This window comes from Syngnathus acus, chromosome 3 (assembly GCF_901709675.1).
Source record: "Syngnathus acus chromosome 3, fSynAcu1.2, whole genome shotgun sequence".
Taxonomy (NCBI): Eukaryota; Metazoa; Chordata; class Actinopteri; order Syngnathiformes; family Syngnathidae; genus Syngnathus; species Syngnathus acus.
This window is the reverse complement of record NC_051089.1, coordinates 16,946,018-16,959,943: the sequence shown is the minus strand read 5'-3', so window position 1 is coordinate 16,959,943 and position 13,926 is coordinate 16,946,018. Positions and strand designations below refer to the sequence as shown.

General features: G+C 42.0%; 3 protein-coding genes across 7 annotated transcripts; 2 read left to right on the top strand and 1 right to left on the bottom strand.

Annotated features, from left to right (window-relative positions):
* Window positions 1–962: 962 nt before the first annotated feature.
* On the top strand, window positions 963–4,959 carry LOC119120542 (G2/mitotic-specific cyclin-B2-like). 5 transcript variants are annotated; one of them, XM_037247526.1, is made up of 8 exons: window positions 963–1,086; window positions 1,491–1,602; window positions 2,381–2,638; window positions 2,707–2,865; window positions 3,409–3,645; window positions 3,761–3,901; window positions 4,024–4,134; window positions 4,209–4,959. In XM_037247526.1, the coding sequence occupies exons 3-8, from the start codon at window positions 2,492–2,494 to the stop codon at window positions 4,314–4,316; spliced, it is 903 nt and encodes a 300-aa protein (XP_037103421.1). In that variant the 5' UTR covers window positions 963–1,086; window positions 1,491–1,602; window positions 2,381–2,491; the 3' UTR covers window positions 4,317–4,959. The 5 variants fall into 5 exon arrangements, with proteins under 5 accessions (XP_037103421.1, XP_037103417.1, XP_037103419.1 ...); XM_037247522.1 differs by having other exon boundaries at window positions 3,734–3,901; XM_037247524.1 differs by lacking the exon at window positions 963–1,086 and adding an exon at window positions 1,125–1,184 and having other exon boundaries at window positions 3,734–3,901.
* Window positions 4,850–8,809, bottom strand: crybgx (crystallin beta gamma X). Its single transcript, XM_037247529.1, has 6 exons — window positions 8,694–8,809; window positions 8,335–8,383; window positions 8,030–8,151; window positions 6,192–6,327; window positions 5,886–6,025; window positions 4,850–5,074 (listed from the first exon to the last, which is right to left on the bottom strand). The coding sequence occupies exons 1-6, from the start codon at window positions 8,735–8,737 to the stop codon at window positions 4,942–4,944; spliced, it is 624 nt and encodes a 207-aa protein (XP_037103424.1). The 5' UTR covers window positions 8,738–8,809; the 3' UTR covers window positions 4,850–4,941.
* A 1,555-nt stretch (window positions 8,810–10,364) lies between these two features.
* Window positions 10,365–13,439, top strand: LOC119120543. Its single transcript, XM_037247528.1, has 6 exons — window positions 10,365–11,104; window positions 11,179–11,324; window positions 11,412–11,476; window positions 11,570–11,683; window positions 12,503–12,601; window positions 12,964–13,439. Exons 1-6 carry the CDS (start codon window positions 10,997–10,999, stop codon window positions 13,056–13,058), a joined length of 627 nt encoding a protein of 208 aa, XP_037103423.1. The 5' UTR covers window positions 10,365–10,996; the 3' UTR covers window positions 13,059–13,439.
* The last annotated feature ends 487 nt before the right edge of the window (window positions 13,440–13,926 follow it).

Sequence of the window (13,926 nt, the reverse complement as noted above, 5' to 3'; positions counted from 1 at the left end):
ACAACGTGGTGCTGTTGGCTTCTTCAAGCCGTGATCTCCAGCTCTCACTGGAGCGGTTCGCAGCCGAGTGTGAAGCGGTCGGGATGAGGATCAGCACCTCCAAATCTGAGTCCATGGTCCTCAGTCGGAAAAGGGTAGAATGTCCTCTTTGTATCGGGGATCCTACCCCAAGTGGAGGAGTTCAAGTATCTTGGGGTCTTGTTCACGAGTGAGGTCAGGATGGAGTGTGAGATCGACAGGTGGATCGGTGCAGCGTCGGCTGTAATGCGGACTCTGTACCGGTCCGTCGTGGTGAAGAGAGAGCTGAGCCAAAAGGCAAAGCTCTCAATCAGGCAAGACTCGGAGTAGAGCCACTGCTCCTCCACATTGAGAGGAGCCAGATGAGGTGGCTCGGGCATCTCACCAGGATACCTCCTGGACGCTTCCCTGGGGAGGTGTTCCGGGCATGTCCTACCGGCAGGAGACCCCGTGGACGACCCAGGATGCGCTGAAGAGACTATGTCTCTCAGCTGGCCTGGGAACGCCTTGGGATCCCCCGGGATGAACTCGACGAAGTGGCTGGGGAGAGAGAAGTCTGCGAGTCCCTCCTAAAGCTGCTTCCCCCGCGACCCGAACCCGGATAAGCGGAAGAAGATGGATGGATGGATGGATGGATGGATGGATGGATGGATGGATGGATGGATGGATGGATGGATGGATGGAAATACAATATTGTTTAAACACAATTATATTCATCACCTCCGTGCTATTGCATGCATCCTTCACACAGCCACTTATGTAAACATTAAAATAATCCAGTCCTACTGCAGGTGACCGAGGGCTAAAGATTTCACGACACTGCGCTCTGGCACTTATGGGAAATGTGGTCGTCTTCTGGCAGAACACTACCGCTTTTGTCCATATGATGTCGCCATAATCAACAAAATCGAATCTTATCTTGTTACGCTTAAAAAAAAGTTTCGAAAGCTTTGAAGTGAAATAATGACGTTTCTTACTTATAAGGGGGAAGTATAAGGGTTAATCTAACCTATTAGAAAAGTTTATGTTGATGTCTTAGCCAATCAGATGGCGTGTTGGACGTATGACGTAAGTGGTCTTCTGGTGCGAGTTGAGGAAAGAAAGGTTCGAAGGAAGTCTCTCTCGAGCGTCATTTCTATATACAATAACGGAGACATTTGTTCACAGTAAGACATCGGAATTGTGGTTCGTATGGAGCATACTGTAGTAAACCTACTACAAATGAGCAAATACTAGCAAAGGATGTCTTGCATGAAAAGCTCGATTAATTATAATATATACTTGCACAGGACAAATCAAAGTTGCAATGTTGTAATTGTTCTTTAAATAGAGCTCCTTCGATTTAAAAAAAAAAAAACATTATTTGGGGGGGTGCCACTGATGTCTGTGTTGTAACAATCATGTTCCTAAGACACGGATCAGTAAAGCAACATGTGGCTGCGTTTGCTTTATTTGTATTTTCTGTTTTTCAGGCACTTTCAGTCAACTAGAATCTCGTCAAAAGTAAATTCGAGATGGCACGGACGTCTGGGTGTGCTCTAGGAGAGATTATCAACTGTGCTGGGCGCATCACTTGTCACAAAGGTAACATGTATTACACTCTCACAATGTTACTGCTTTCAGTACATTCATTTGTACGGCCTACATCGGTTTAAATTACCAAAATATTTTTTTACCAGCTCACAAAGCGAATTACTGACCTGTTAATCATGACCTTTTCACAGTCTATTAGCACCCTCTTTTTGGTGGCAAGCTGACACTATAGTCAGTTTCTGATGCTTCACACGCGTTTTAATACAGGCAGTGGCTTGGAATTGTTGGAATCTGACCCTAAAATCAATGTTCCATTACAATGTTAAGTGTCATGAAGTAAAACCTTTTTACCGTGTAGGCAATAAAATTGAGCATCCACCTTAGGCTTCTTTCATTCATATTTTACTTGTCTGATTGTGATTTCGGGTCCCCACTCCAATCGGACATTTAAGAAAACAAACAAACAAATGATACTATCATTTATCATGACAGTTTCCAGGTGAATATATCATCTGGATGTTTTTGGTTTTATTGTGACAGGCCTACCAATAAAAAATCTAAATACCATATGAGAGCGGCGATTAAGTTTGTAGCTCTCGTATTGAAAAGGAGCTACTGCACATATGCAACTTTTCGTCCTTCTGGGTTGCAAAATATTCATAACACCCTTCTACATATGAGATTTCCATGCTTTGTCATCAGTGGTGATAATACTCACTGTCTGACACTGGTCCTTAAAATATAGCTGCTATACAACACTACTTGAATGATGTCACACAATTCAAAGGAATGAGAAAAGCTACCTTAACGATAGCAATGTGTTTTCCAGAGGAGGGAACAAGGCAAAGCTGTTAAACTGGTCCAGCAGCTGCCTTTGGTCAAAGGCCAAGAAGCAGCAAGTCCATTTTCTCTGCTGTCAGAGGCATCAGCTGATAGGTCCATGAAGGAGAACGAGGAGGTGCGACTGTGCCAGGTTTTCGCCAACGCACAGCTCTCAGTCAAGGATGTAGATGAGGAATATGATGACATGCCCCTGCTGTGCTCGGGATTTGTGAAGGACATCTACAAATATCTGCACCAATTGGAGGTAATCTTGCTTCACTCACGTGCCTTATTACACAATGGAACTCTGTGTCTCGTTGCTTCTTTGCATAGGTAGAGCAGCCCATACGTGGCAATTACATGCAGGGTTATGAAATCAATGCCCGCATGCGAGCGCTTCTCATCGACTGGATGGTCCAGGTTCATTCCACATTCAATCTGCTGCAAGAAACCTTGTATCTCTCTGTTGCCGTCCTTGACCGGTTTCTCCAGGTAGGAACCATCTCAATTTTATTGGATTCATGAACTTATATGGACTTTTGTTAAAGAAATACTATACTTTTTCCATTATTTGTCTGAGCATTCCAAATTGTCTGTAAGTGAGAGGGCGAATGGTTGTTTGTCAACCAGTTCAGGGTGTCCCCCGCCTACTGCCCGAAGTCAACATACATTCAACTCCTGGTTAACACAAATGCACATATAACAAGGATTTTGACTTAATTAATTACATTGCCCCATGTAATACATACTATGAACAAAAAAGGAAAGTTATTTTTTTATATATATTTACGGTTGACAGGTGAATAGCAAAACTCCACATATAACTGCCCCCCACTGAAGTGCACTCAGAAAAAACAAATATTATATGCATTTTGTCTTTTAATTAATTAGATTAATTAGTATTTCTCTTCTGTCAAGCATCGGCCTAAAAAAATACAGATTGGTCGGGCCGTACAAGAATTTATTATAGATGTGTTATTGAGCTTTTAGTCACTTTTTCCACCTAATCTAACGGGACATCCTGCTGCGCCGCAGGTCCAGCCAGTTTCTCGTCAAAAGCTGCAACTTGTCGGTGTGACTGCAATGCTGGTTGCCTCAAAGTATGAGGAGTTGTCTCCTCCGATCGTGGGAGACTTTGCCTACATCACGGACAGCGCGTTCACCAATGCTCAGATTTTGGAGATGGAGCAACTGGTTCTGAAGACTCTTAACTTTCAACTCGGTCGTCCTCTTCCATTACACTTCCTCAGGAGAGCTTCAAAACTGGCTAATGTGAGATTTGAATTTACTACTTTGCTTAATTGTCTTGTCCAAACTGCATTAAGAACAGCTAACTAAGAAGTGTCCACATGCTTTGATGCGTCCTTGGGCACTCGTCACCACCCAGTGTGACACGGAAAGGCACATGCTGGCCAAATATCTGATGGAGCTGACCCTCATTGATTACGAAATGGTGCATTATCGCCCATCTGAGATTGCTGCTGCGGCTCTGTGCCTCTCTCAGCTGCTGCTGAATGGACTGCCTTGGGTGAGCCTCATGGGACTCTGCAATATTGCTCATAAGAGTAGAGGGCCTGAGTCGTGTAGGTATACAGGCTCACTTGATTTGAATGGAATTGTTTGTCAAAAGTATTTTTGTCTTCTTGTCAGTCACCCACACAAGAACACTACTCGACGTATGACGAGGCCCACCTGAAGCCCATCATGCAGCACATGGCCAAAAATGTTGTGAAGGTAAATGGCGGCAAAACTAAGTTCAAGGTGAGTGAGTGGCTGGTGAGCACAATGACATCAACAGAAGAAGCACAGTTTACAAAGTGCTTCTCTCTTTACAGGCTGTCAGGAACAAGTATTCAAGCAGCAAGTTGATGAAGATCAGCCTCATTCCGCAGCTCAAGTCATCACTAATCAGCAACATGGCAGCTGCTCTCACTGCTCCTTAAACTCAGCATTTTTTTTTTTTCCAATCTTCCACTTCTGCACTTGATTTTAGATTACTGGTTCTAGGCTGAGAATTTCTTGTGTATGTTTTATTCCAAAATTGGTTATTAATAAGCTGAAACTTTATTGCTTAAAATCTTTTCCCTGTTGGGGAAATTTCTAGTCTGTCCTGGTATGCTTATGCTTATTGCTTGAAACAAACTCCCTTAAGATTATTCTTTTCAGAATGTCAGGTCAATACAATTTTTTTGTTTGGGGAAAGTCTCACAACAAAGCTCAGCGACATAGTGAATGTTTGGATTTTATTTGTCCTAAATGCCTTGTTTGTCCACATTGTGAAAAGCTGAATATAAATTTTTTTCTGGAGGTCTTAAAAAGTTACAGATTATAAATTGAAATCAACTTTCAGTTTGATTTCAACAACTAATTTTGAATTCTTTGTTTGTTCTTGAGCTAATGTCTGGTAGAGTTGTTTTCACTGCATGCTGTTGTAAACTGACTGTTTCATTGACATTTTCTGCACTTTTTTTGAATGAAGTGATTTGAAAAATATAATCAGTTTATTAAAGTGATTCTGGTAAATATAGTTCGGTCGAAATGAACGAGACAGTCTGTAGATAATCTGAATTAATTGAAGCGGACTCTTCTCATTGAGCCCACAGTGTTGCTCTGGCTGCCCCAATCTGAGAAGTTGTTGAAGTCTCGTTTCTCCAGGATGTAATGAGTCCCTCTGTAGTTTGGCTCCTGATACACAACCCACCTACAGTACAGACACACAGAAGGCAAAATAAAATCTAATTCATGTGACAGAACAACCCCTTGAAACCAAAGTTGACATTTTGTCGCGGGTTGTCATACAGTATTGTGAAAAGGCATGCAATGTCTTGTGCAAATTGCTACTCTTGAGGCCTTGTCACAGCATCTCTATCAGGTTGTGTTCAGAATTGTGGGAAACTCCTGAAAGCATATTTTCTTTCAAGTACTTGGTTGATATACCCAAGTCCTTTGGGTCATTGTCCTGTTGCAACATCTATATTTTTAAGGTGAAAGTCAATTTTGTTTAAAGTACTTGGTTGATATACCCAAGTCCTTTGGGTCATTGTCCTGTTGCATCAGATATGTTTTAAGCTGCAGGTGGAAGATAAATAAGTTAAGAAGATAAAAACATGGATTTTAAGGTGTAAGAAAAATATTCACCACCAGATAGCAGATATTGCTTCATAGCACCTCCAACGCTAAAACTACTTAAAGAAGAGAAAGCGGTCCTGGTGAAAAGTAGTGCCAAGACCAAATTAGGTCAAGGTTATTCTATCATAAATATCTATGCTATGTTCACTGTCTGGTTTGCTTAGGCTACCAGCCATGACAGATTTCAAACTAAGCTCCCAATACAACACCAAAGTCAAAAGTAGACATCAGGAATCCTCCCTCACCACCCAAGAACCATTGCCAGTTTGTTAGAATTGCATAAGGAGGTACAAAATTTGTGTCGTTCAAAAACATTGCATTTTTCTCATAGTACATCTGGTTAAAAAAAAAAAGTAGAGCTGAGGAAAAATGGTTTTACTTACGCTCCTCCGAGCACACGTATGGAGGCTACTCTGTTGAGGCTGTAGCGGCTCATCAGGTTAGGAATGTCATCCTGGATCTCCATCTTCTTACCGGAGAACCCGGCACGCTCAAACAGCTGAGCTTTTGCAGGGTTGTTGTCCTACAAAGCAACATTATCCAAATGCATGTTATTTAGTGGACTGATTTTTCCATGATAAATATCAGTCTCATTGACTGTGGTGTCAGTCCACAAGAACAGATTCTTCACGAAACCTGCAACATGACATCTTTTGCCGACACCTGCCACAGTGTTTGTATATGTGCACCTGCTTGACAGCTCGCACGGAGGAGATGTGATCCGCCTGTGCACACCACTTGTCATAGCAGTTGTACTCTCCACGGTCAGACATGTCCCACAGGTACTGGCGACCTCGGAAGTTGTCATGTTCATAGCCGATCCATCTGGAGTGAGTGAAGAGAGATGATGAGCTGCATTATCACTATCAATTCTCAAAACTGAGCTTATGTTGCTAAAAGAGTCAAAGTCTTCAGCCCATCCCAATATTCAAGTGAGTCACCTCTTATCACACTGTAAATCAACTGTGTCCTCCAAGCTTACCTGTTCATGTTACTAACTGCAAATTGGGGTTTTGTCCGAACCAGGGCTGTGTCTCCGATGGCAATTCTAATAATCTAACCATTGGTCAATTTAGCTGACCAAAAAAAATACTTTTAATATGACATTAATTGGACACATTTCTTCCAAAGTCTAGGCTCCAATTCCCTGTGGCTCTGACTATAAATGGTCATGAAATGAATGGGTGGATGGATGATGAAAAATACATTTCAAAATGAAAATCCGAAAAGGGTGGTCAACGATCATTCAGGGGTAAATCAGGGGTAATGGCACCATTGTAAGATTGATTGACAAAAGCTGTAGATGTAAGTGTGAATGCTTGTGTATGATATGGAATTGATAGGTGAACACTGAACGTTTGTCAGCTGAGATGGACTCCATCATGGTCCTGGACAAGTATTATAGAAAATGAATGGAATGATGGACTATAATGCTTGCAAACATTAATTAATGAAACAATTTTGATTCTATCTATCGAAACCTAATTTTAGTTTGGTGCACAATATATTTTTATTATTTTTGGATAAATTCTTGCATTTACAAGTTAAAGAACAGAAATAAAGCACCCTCTTTATCTTGTCAGTGCTACAAAGGCCCTTTATTAGCGGTCAGAAGTCCTTCCGCCTTAATCAGGTGTGTGCCTGGGTCACCAATGTGGTGCTCACGGGACACTGGCAGAGCTGGGAGGGGTGGGCATGGGGGCAGTGCCCCCCTAGGAAATATGCTTGGAACCCCAAACTACCAGGCCAGAAAACTGTCTTTTTCTGATTTGTTTACAGGAATTTTTTCCACATTTCTACCTGTGCCCCTAGGGATTTTCTGAAGGATTAGAGGGTTTCGTAAAAAAAAAAAAAAAAAAGGGTTTTGCCCTTGAGATTTCCTTGGCCACCCCATGGCCCACCCAAAAAAAAATTCCTGGCTCCACACCAGGTAGCCCACGAGGACCACATAAGTAGTCCACTACGCTGTTCTAAAAATCACTCACCAGTGAGTTACCAGTATTTCAGAAGTGTTTATCAAATTAGCAACCCAACAAATCAGTAGCCAAGAAGTTGCTCTCACTCAAAAAGGTTGGTGTACTATGTCTATATTCATGCATTATGAATTATTCTTTACAGACTACAATAACCAAATGAGACAACTTAGGTATACTGTACTCTAATTGTAAGAAATATGTGAAGTCTGGAGTGATGAAGAGATTACATAATTGTTTGATGTTCATAGAAATATGAGTAAGAAATATGTGAAGTCTGGAGTGATGAAGAGATTACATAATTGTTTGATGTTCATAAAAATATTTTCTACTTTCAAGTTCAATTTTTTTACTACTTCGTACTAATTTATTACATACTAACTGAAAAGTGCCGTTCGACTGATATTATGGTGGCATATTGTCTTTTTTTTTTAACCGATTAGAATTTTAATGAGAGGAGGTAAAACTGGCACCGATTTCTATTAACTGGGGCAGCCACGCAATGGAGTACTGCAGTGTCCTCTTTTCACCTGTACATTGCAGTGTGCACTTACGCTCCGCTCTCCACCTGCACAGAGTTGCATCTCTCTGGGAAGTTCTTGTCACTGAGCCTTGCACAGTCAGAAGTCAGGTCCAGATGTCTGCCTGCAAAGTTACGTTGCTCATATAGGGTCACCTAAGAAGAAAATAAAGACAATAGTTGAGCTGGCTGTCATGACTGGATCAGGCACACCTAAGGAACACCAAATTAAACACCAAATTTCTGTTAACTTAGCAGTTGAAAGCACCTACAGTAGAAAGGGTCTGCCAGAACAAGTTTTGTAATTTGACCAAGCACTAAAGATATCCAGCGACTTACCCTCCCACTGGACCCGTAGAAGGCACGTTGGAGCACAGACCCCAGCTTGCTGTCGATATAGACATTCTTTCATCAGTAATGAATGATTGTCTAATCCAAGAATATCATCAATCTCATTCAGTTTTAGCATAAATCATACTAAATTGAGTAAGAAAAAAAAGTCTGCTTCAAGCAATGAAATTATAGGCACACCATGGGTACATCTCCTCAGCCATCTTTAGATGACTTGGGGAAAACCTTGTGTCGGAGTTGTCATTGAGATTCAGCAGTGGTGGATAACAGATCCAAGAGCCTATCCACTTAAAGTATACTGACCTGTACAGAGCGCTTGCCTGTGTCGCACATCACTGTCAACATACCTGGTTGGTTGAACTAATCCTGGGACTTTGGTAAAGATGTTCATGTCAGCTCAGTGAGGCCACAAGAACGCTCCTTAAATAGAGCATGTTAGGTTGGGTTGAGCTGACGGCTACCAGAAACCTCACAGTGGTTCTCTTAACAGTCGTCAGGGCTATAGATATGCTAAAACACACAAGGCCAATAGTCTTCTCTGTCGACATGAACACATCAGGTCATAGAATTGCAAATGCAACAAGGTGAGAGAAGCATCTGACATTCTGACATGTTCACGTGTGCACAGAAAACTGTCGTGCTAGCTGTTTTAGCTTTGAACAATTCAGCATTTTGTAGAAGTGCATGTAAACAATGCAACCCGTGAGAATGACTGTATTCAGGCTTTGTGTGGCCAGTGGCCACTGTGTTCACTAAAAGGCCATGACCCCAAGAGGTGCTCTTACCTATAGAAATGTATTACAGTCAAGCCTCGGTTTTCGACCACAATCCGTTCCAGAAGGCGGTTCGAGAAGCGAATCGGTCGAATTCTGAATCTATTTTTCCCAATACAAATAATGGAAACATATATAATCCGTTCCAAGACTTTTTTAAGCATTTTTTCATTTTTGTCCGATCGCGCAACTGCAGCGCACCGCCGAACGGGCAACCGTAGCGCGTCGTCGACCGCGCAACTGTTCCGAGCTGATCGCATTATTGTCGCTGAAATTTAGAAAATATTTTTAAAGTCCAGATGTACTTTCCAAAATTTAAGTGGACCTCAGTGCGCAGGAAGCTTAATTTAGTCCGATCGCGCAACAGCAGCACGCTGGGCGCTCACTGTCGCATTGCTTATGGAGCGTCTTTGTGTTTTAGGATGGCTTTACTGCTCCCACTTGCTTTCTTTGGAGGCATGATTAGGGGTTAATACAATCCTCAAAGTAACGAAAATACAATAACAACGGAGTCAGTCGGCATCCAGGCCGCGCGGTCGGGTTTCCTCGGGTCCTCCTGGCTCATCTCGCGATGTTCGACTTCCGAATTTTGTTTGACAACCGAAGAAAAAAAAATCTCGATTTTTTTGTTCGAATTCCGATTTGTTCGATAACCGGGACGTTCGAAAACCGAGGTTCGACTGTACAGTGGAGCCTCGGTCTTCGAACACAATCCGTTCCAGAAGGCTGTTCGAGAAGTGAATTGTTCGAATTCCGAATCATATTTTCCCATTACAAATAATGGAACAAAAATTAATCCGTTACAAGCCCCCCCCCAAAAAACGCCTTTTTTAAGCATTTTTTCATTTGCGCATTTTTGTCCAATCGAGCAACTGCAGTGCACCGCCGTACACGCAACCGTAGCGCGTCGCCGACCGCGCAACCGCACCTCGCTGGTCGCATTATTGTGACAGAGCCGTCGCTGAAATTTAGAAAATGTTTTTAAAGTCCTAATGTACTTTCCAAAATTTAAGTGGACCTCAGTGCGCAGGGAGCTTAATTTGGTCCGATCGCGCAACCGCAGCGCGCCGGGCGCTCAGTGTCGCATTGCTTATGGAGCATCTTTGTGTTTTAGGATGGCTTTACTGCTCCCACTTGCTTCCTTTGGAGGTATGATTAGAGTTGATGCAATCCACAGAGTCAGTTGGCATGCGGGTCCTCTCGGCTCACCTCGCGAGGTTCGACAACCGAATTTCGTCCGACATCCGAAGCAAAAAAATCTCGAATTTTTTGTTCGAATGCCGATTTGTTCGAGAACCGGGACGTTCGAAAACCGAGGCTCCACTGTACTTTGCTTTCTGGTACTTGCTTTCTGGTTTTGTCACAATAGTAATATTTGTGCCTCTAATGTAGAAACTGTTAATGTCATGTAATAAAATTAGAATTCAGGCTCAATTTAAAATTTTACTAGGTATCACAGAATTACAACCATTCAACACATTTTTGTTTGAAACATCTTCTAAATCAATGCAATGAATATTACAGGACTCTTTGAGTGAGTGGGCTGGATTGTATATTGTTTATTAGCAAACCACGTGTTATACTTGCCTACCCTTGGCCACCTTAAATTGCTCGTAATGAAAAACAAAAAGTGAAGGTGGACAATCTCAATTTCATACACTATTATACTAAATCCCAACGCCTGAATGGTTAAGAAGTGAAGAATTAAGGCTAAACTTTGCCCTCTTCTCAAAACAAATGACAAAATGTGTGTAAATAAGTGGCTGAACTTTGATACGTTGATACGCACTCGACTGAGATTTAAGCAGGTGGAGTGATCATTCTGAATAGAGCAGCTGCAAGATCACCACGCAAATCAACGTGTTGATTCAGGCGCGATGTTGTTGATAATTCTCACCGCCGTGCTTCTGCTCGCGGGCCTCTCGGCTCCTCTGACTGACTGTGACACGTTGACCCAGCAGGTTCAAATCCAAAGTCGTGAACAGGTAATACGCTTCCCTGGTTGAGTCAATGCATATGATAAATTGCATGCAGCTAATGCTTCTGCTGTGTGCTACAGTTCTTTGGCACGTGGACGTTTGGGGCGGAAAGTAGTGACATTAAAGGAACGCATGACCTGGGGAAGATTTTTGTGAGAAAGTTGTGGGGGAGAGTCTACCCATCCAATCAGAGTGACCACTTCTATGCCTTTCAAGTCTTCAGAATGTACAATAATTATACAACTGGTGTTTGGGTTCACATCTTGAATGACCTACATCAAATGTCAATCCGTTCTGTTGTGTTTTTGTAAAGGACCGACACATATTGCTACAGTATCACTTCCAAGTTGACCTTGGTCAACAACACTGTCCACATGGGTGAGCGGTAAACATTCACATCAGTCATTTTTTGGACTTTGCGCTAACAAAAAAGGCCAAATGAATGTTGTTTCCTTTGTGTGTTTGCAACAGAGCATCCCCTCTCTGCTACAGAGGTTCTCTTGAAGACCAGCTGCCCTGACTGCATCCTATTTCTCTCCAACACTACCATTGGAGAACACACATACCGTTTCTTGCAGATTCTGAGTAAGACTTACAACATCTCTTGATGGACTGTTCACCTAGGCCTGACACACACTGACCGATGCGGCCGAAAGCTGTCTCACAACATGCGGGGTTAGTAGAGTAGTTTTTAACAGCCGACCAGAGGCGGCTGGACAACTGGCACCACCAACGGCAATAAATAAGGGCTGTGCAAACAAATAGGAGCAAAACTGCAGAGTCAAGGCAAGTTGAAATGTTGGGGTGCAGGTTTGTTCCCTCCAGGTTCCGCTGCCTTTGCTGTCATCCACAGGCAAGGTCATAATGAAAACTAACAAAGTAGTAACTAAAACTAAAGTTGGACAGCTTTTCTGTTGATGAAATAAAAGTGAGAATGTTTTCAAAATAAGGAAAACGAAACAAAACTACTTTTTACGTTTACAAAACCAACAAAATGACTGTATAAGTAAACTGTCCTTCGTTTTTCATTGTTTCATACATGAGTCTTAGGGGTTAGTCTTATATGTATTTATTTTGGTGTCATAAGACAACAATGTCACTTAGTTGGGAAAGGTGAAGCCACCGGTGGCTATCTTACCTATCTTATCTATTAGTGAACCCTGCCTAATTTGCATACCTTGATTCTACTGTGGCATTTTCACATTTACACAGCAAAATGGTCAACGATACATTCCACAAATATGGCCGACATGCATGTTTATCTCGCTTAATCTATGAAAATATACTTATTGCCCTGTTTAAAGCTGTCAAAAGTACACCTCGTGGAGGAAATCTATTTAGTAACATGTACGAAAAGTGGTGAAAGTTCATGATGACTGCAGAACCTTTGCTTGTGTTTACCAGCCAAGAGACCAAGTTTGACGAGTGATGAGCTTGAAGAGTTTAAGCAGCAGGCGGCATGTCTGAACTTCAACGAACCCATCATCCTGGGCCCACCCAGAAGTAAGAACATTTGATTTTTTCAGTCATATGATGTGGTGGTTTTTCAAACACAGACTGTGGAGGCACAGGACAGTGGTTTAACACTGACTCTTCAATTCATGATACAATTAAAAAAAAAAAAATTTTTTTTTCTCAGTCTCGATATTTTGATCTTGAGGCCTGTAGTTACTATGTGGCTAGCGATCTTAGCCATCTAGAAAAACAAACCTTTACCTTTCAAGATGTTAGCTATTACTGAAGTTTCAAATCATTTTTAACTATTAGTATGCTCTTAAATGCAGAGACAAATTTCACCACCCAGATGTGTGTGTGACAATCATTGGGTCTTTACCTTTTTTATCCCCTCTCTTTTAATTTGCCAGGTTGTCCAGATTCCCCAGACACAAAGATCGTTGATTTCAACATGGCGTTCATTCAAAGCACACCAAGATTCAAGGAAATATTTTATCTCATTTAATCGTATACCCTATATAATCTCAGCTCGGCCCAAGTGAGCCAATCAATCAGGAGGACGTGTTTTCCCGGTAATGTATTACTGTAGAGAGAATATTGTGAGGATTGAAGTTTCCAACTGATCAAGCGTCACCCAAGATAGCATTTTACTGCGAATGCAACCACCGTCGGTCACCAGATTGAATGGCAATATGTAAACTTTTTTGAAGTGCTCCTCGTCTTGTTTGCTTGAAGCAAACTGAAGGCACTCCCTCCACCCCCAGCAGACAAACAATCCGTCCTTTTTGAAAAACTTCTCATCCTTCGTCCGCAAATCTACGGGTGGAAAATAGACGGTAAAATGAAGGGTGAATTAAAAATTGACATGGATGCATCCATAAAGGAAGATCGTGTGGCTTTTTTTTTTTTATTGCTTTGTTTTCATGTTTTTGTCACACGCACACGCACACACACACACACACACACACACACACACACACACACACACACACACACACACACACACACACACACACACACACACACACGCCGTCAATGCGGGAATCGAACTCATGGTGACAGGCGAGTGTACCACTACACCAGGGGAGTCAAACTCATTTTTGTCACGGGCCGCATCGTAGTCATAGTTTCCTGCAGAAGGCCATGACTGTCAAAGCCTTTACTTATCTACAGTAAGAGTAAAAGCAGTAAAAACTTTTTTTTAAATATTTTAAAAAGATGAATGGTACTGATAATTCCCAGCAATTTTTTAAAAGTGAAAACAATTTATAATTTTAGTATTGACACATGAAGTCGTTGCGCAATTTGTCTTCGCGGGCCACATGAAATGATGTGGCGGGCAGCATCTGGTCCCCGGGCCTTGAGTTTGACAC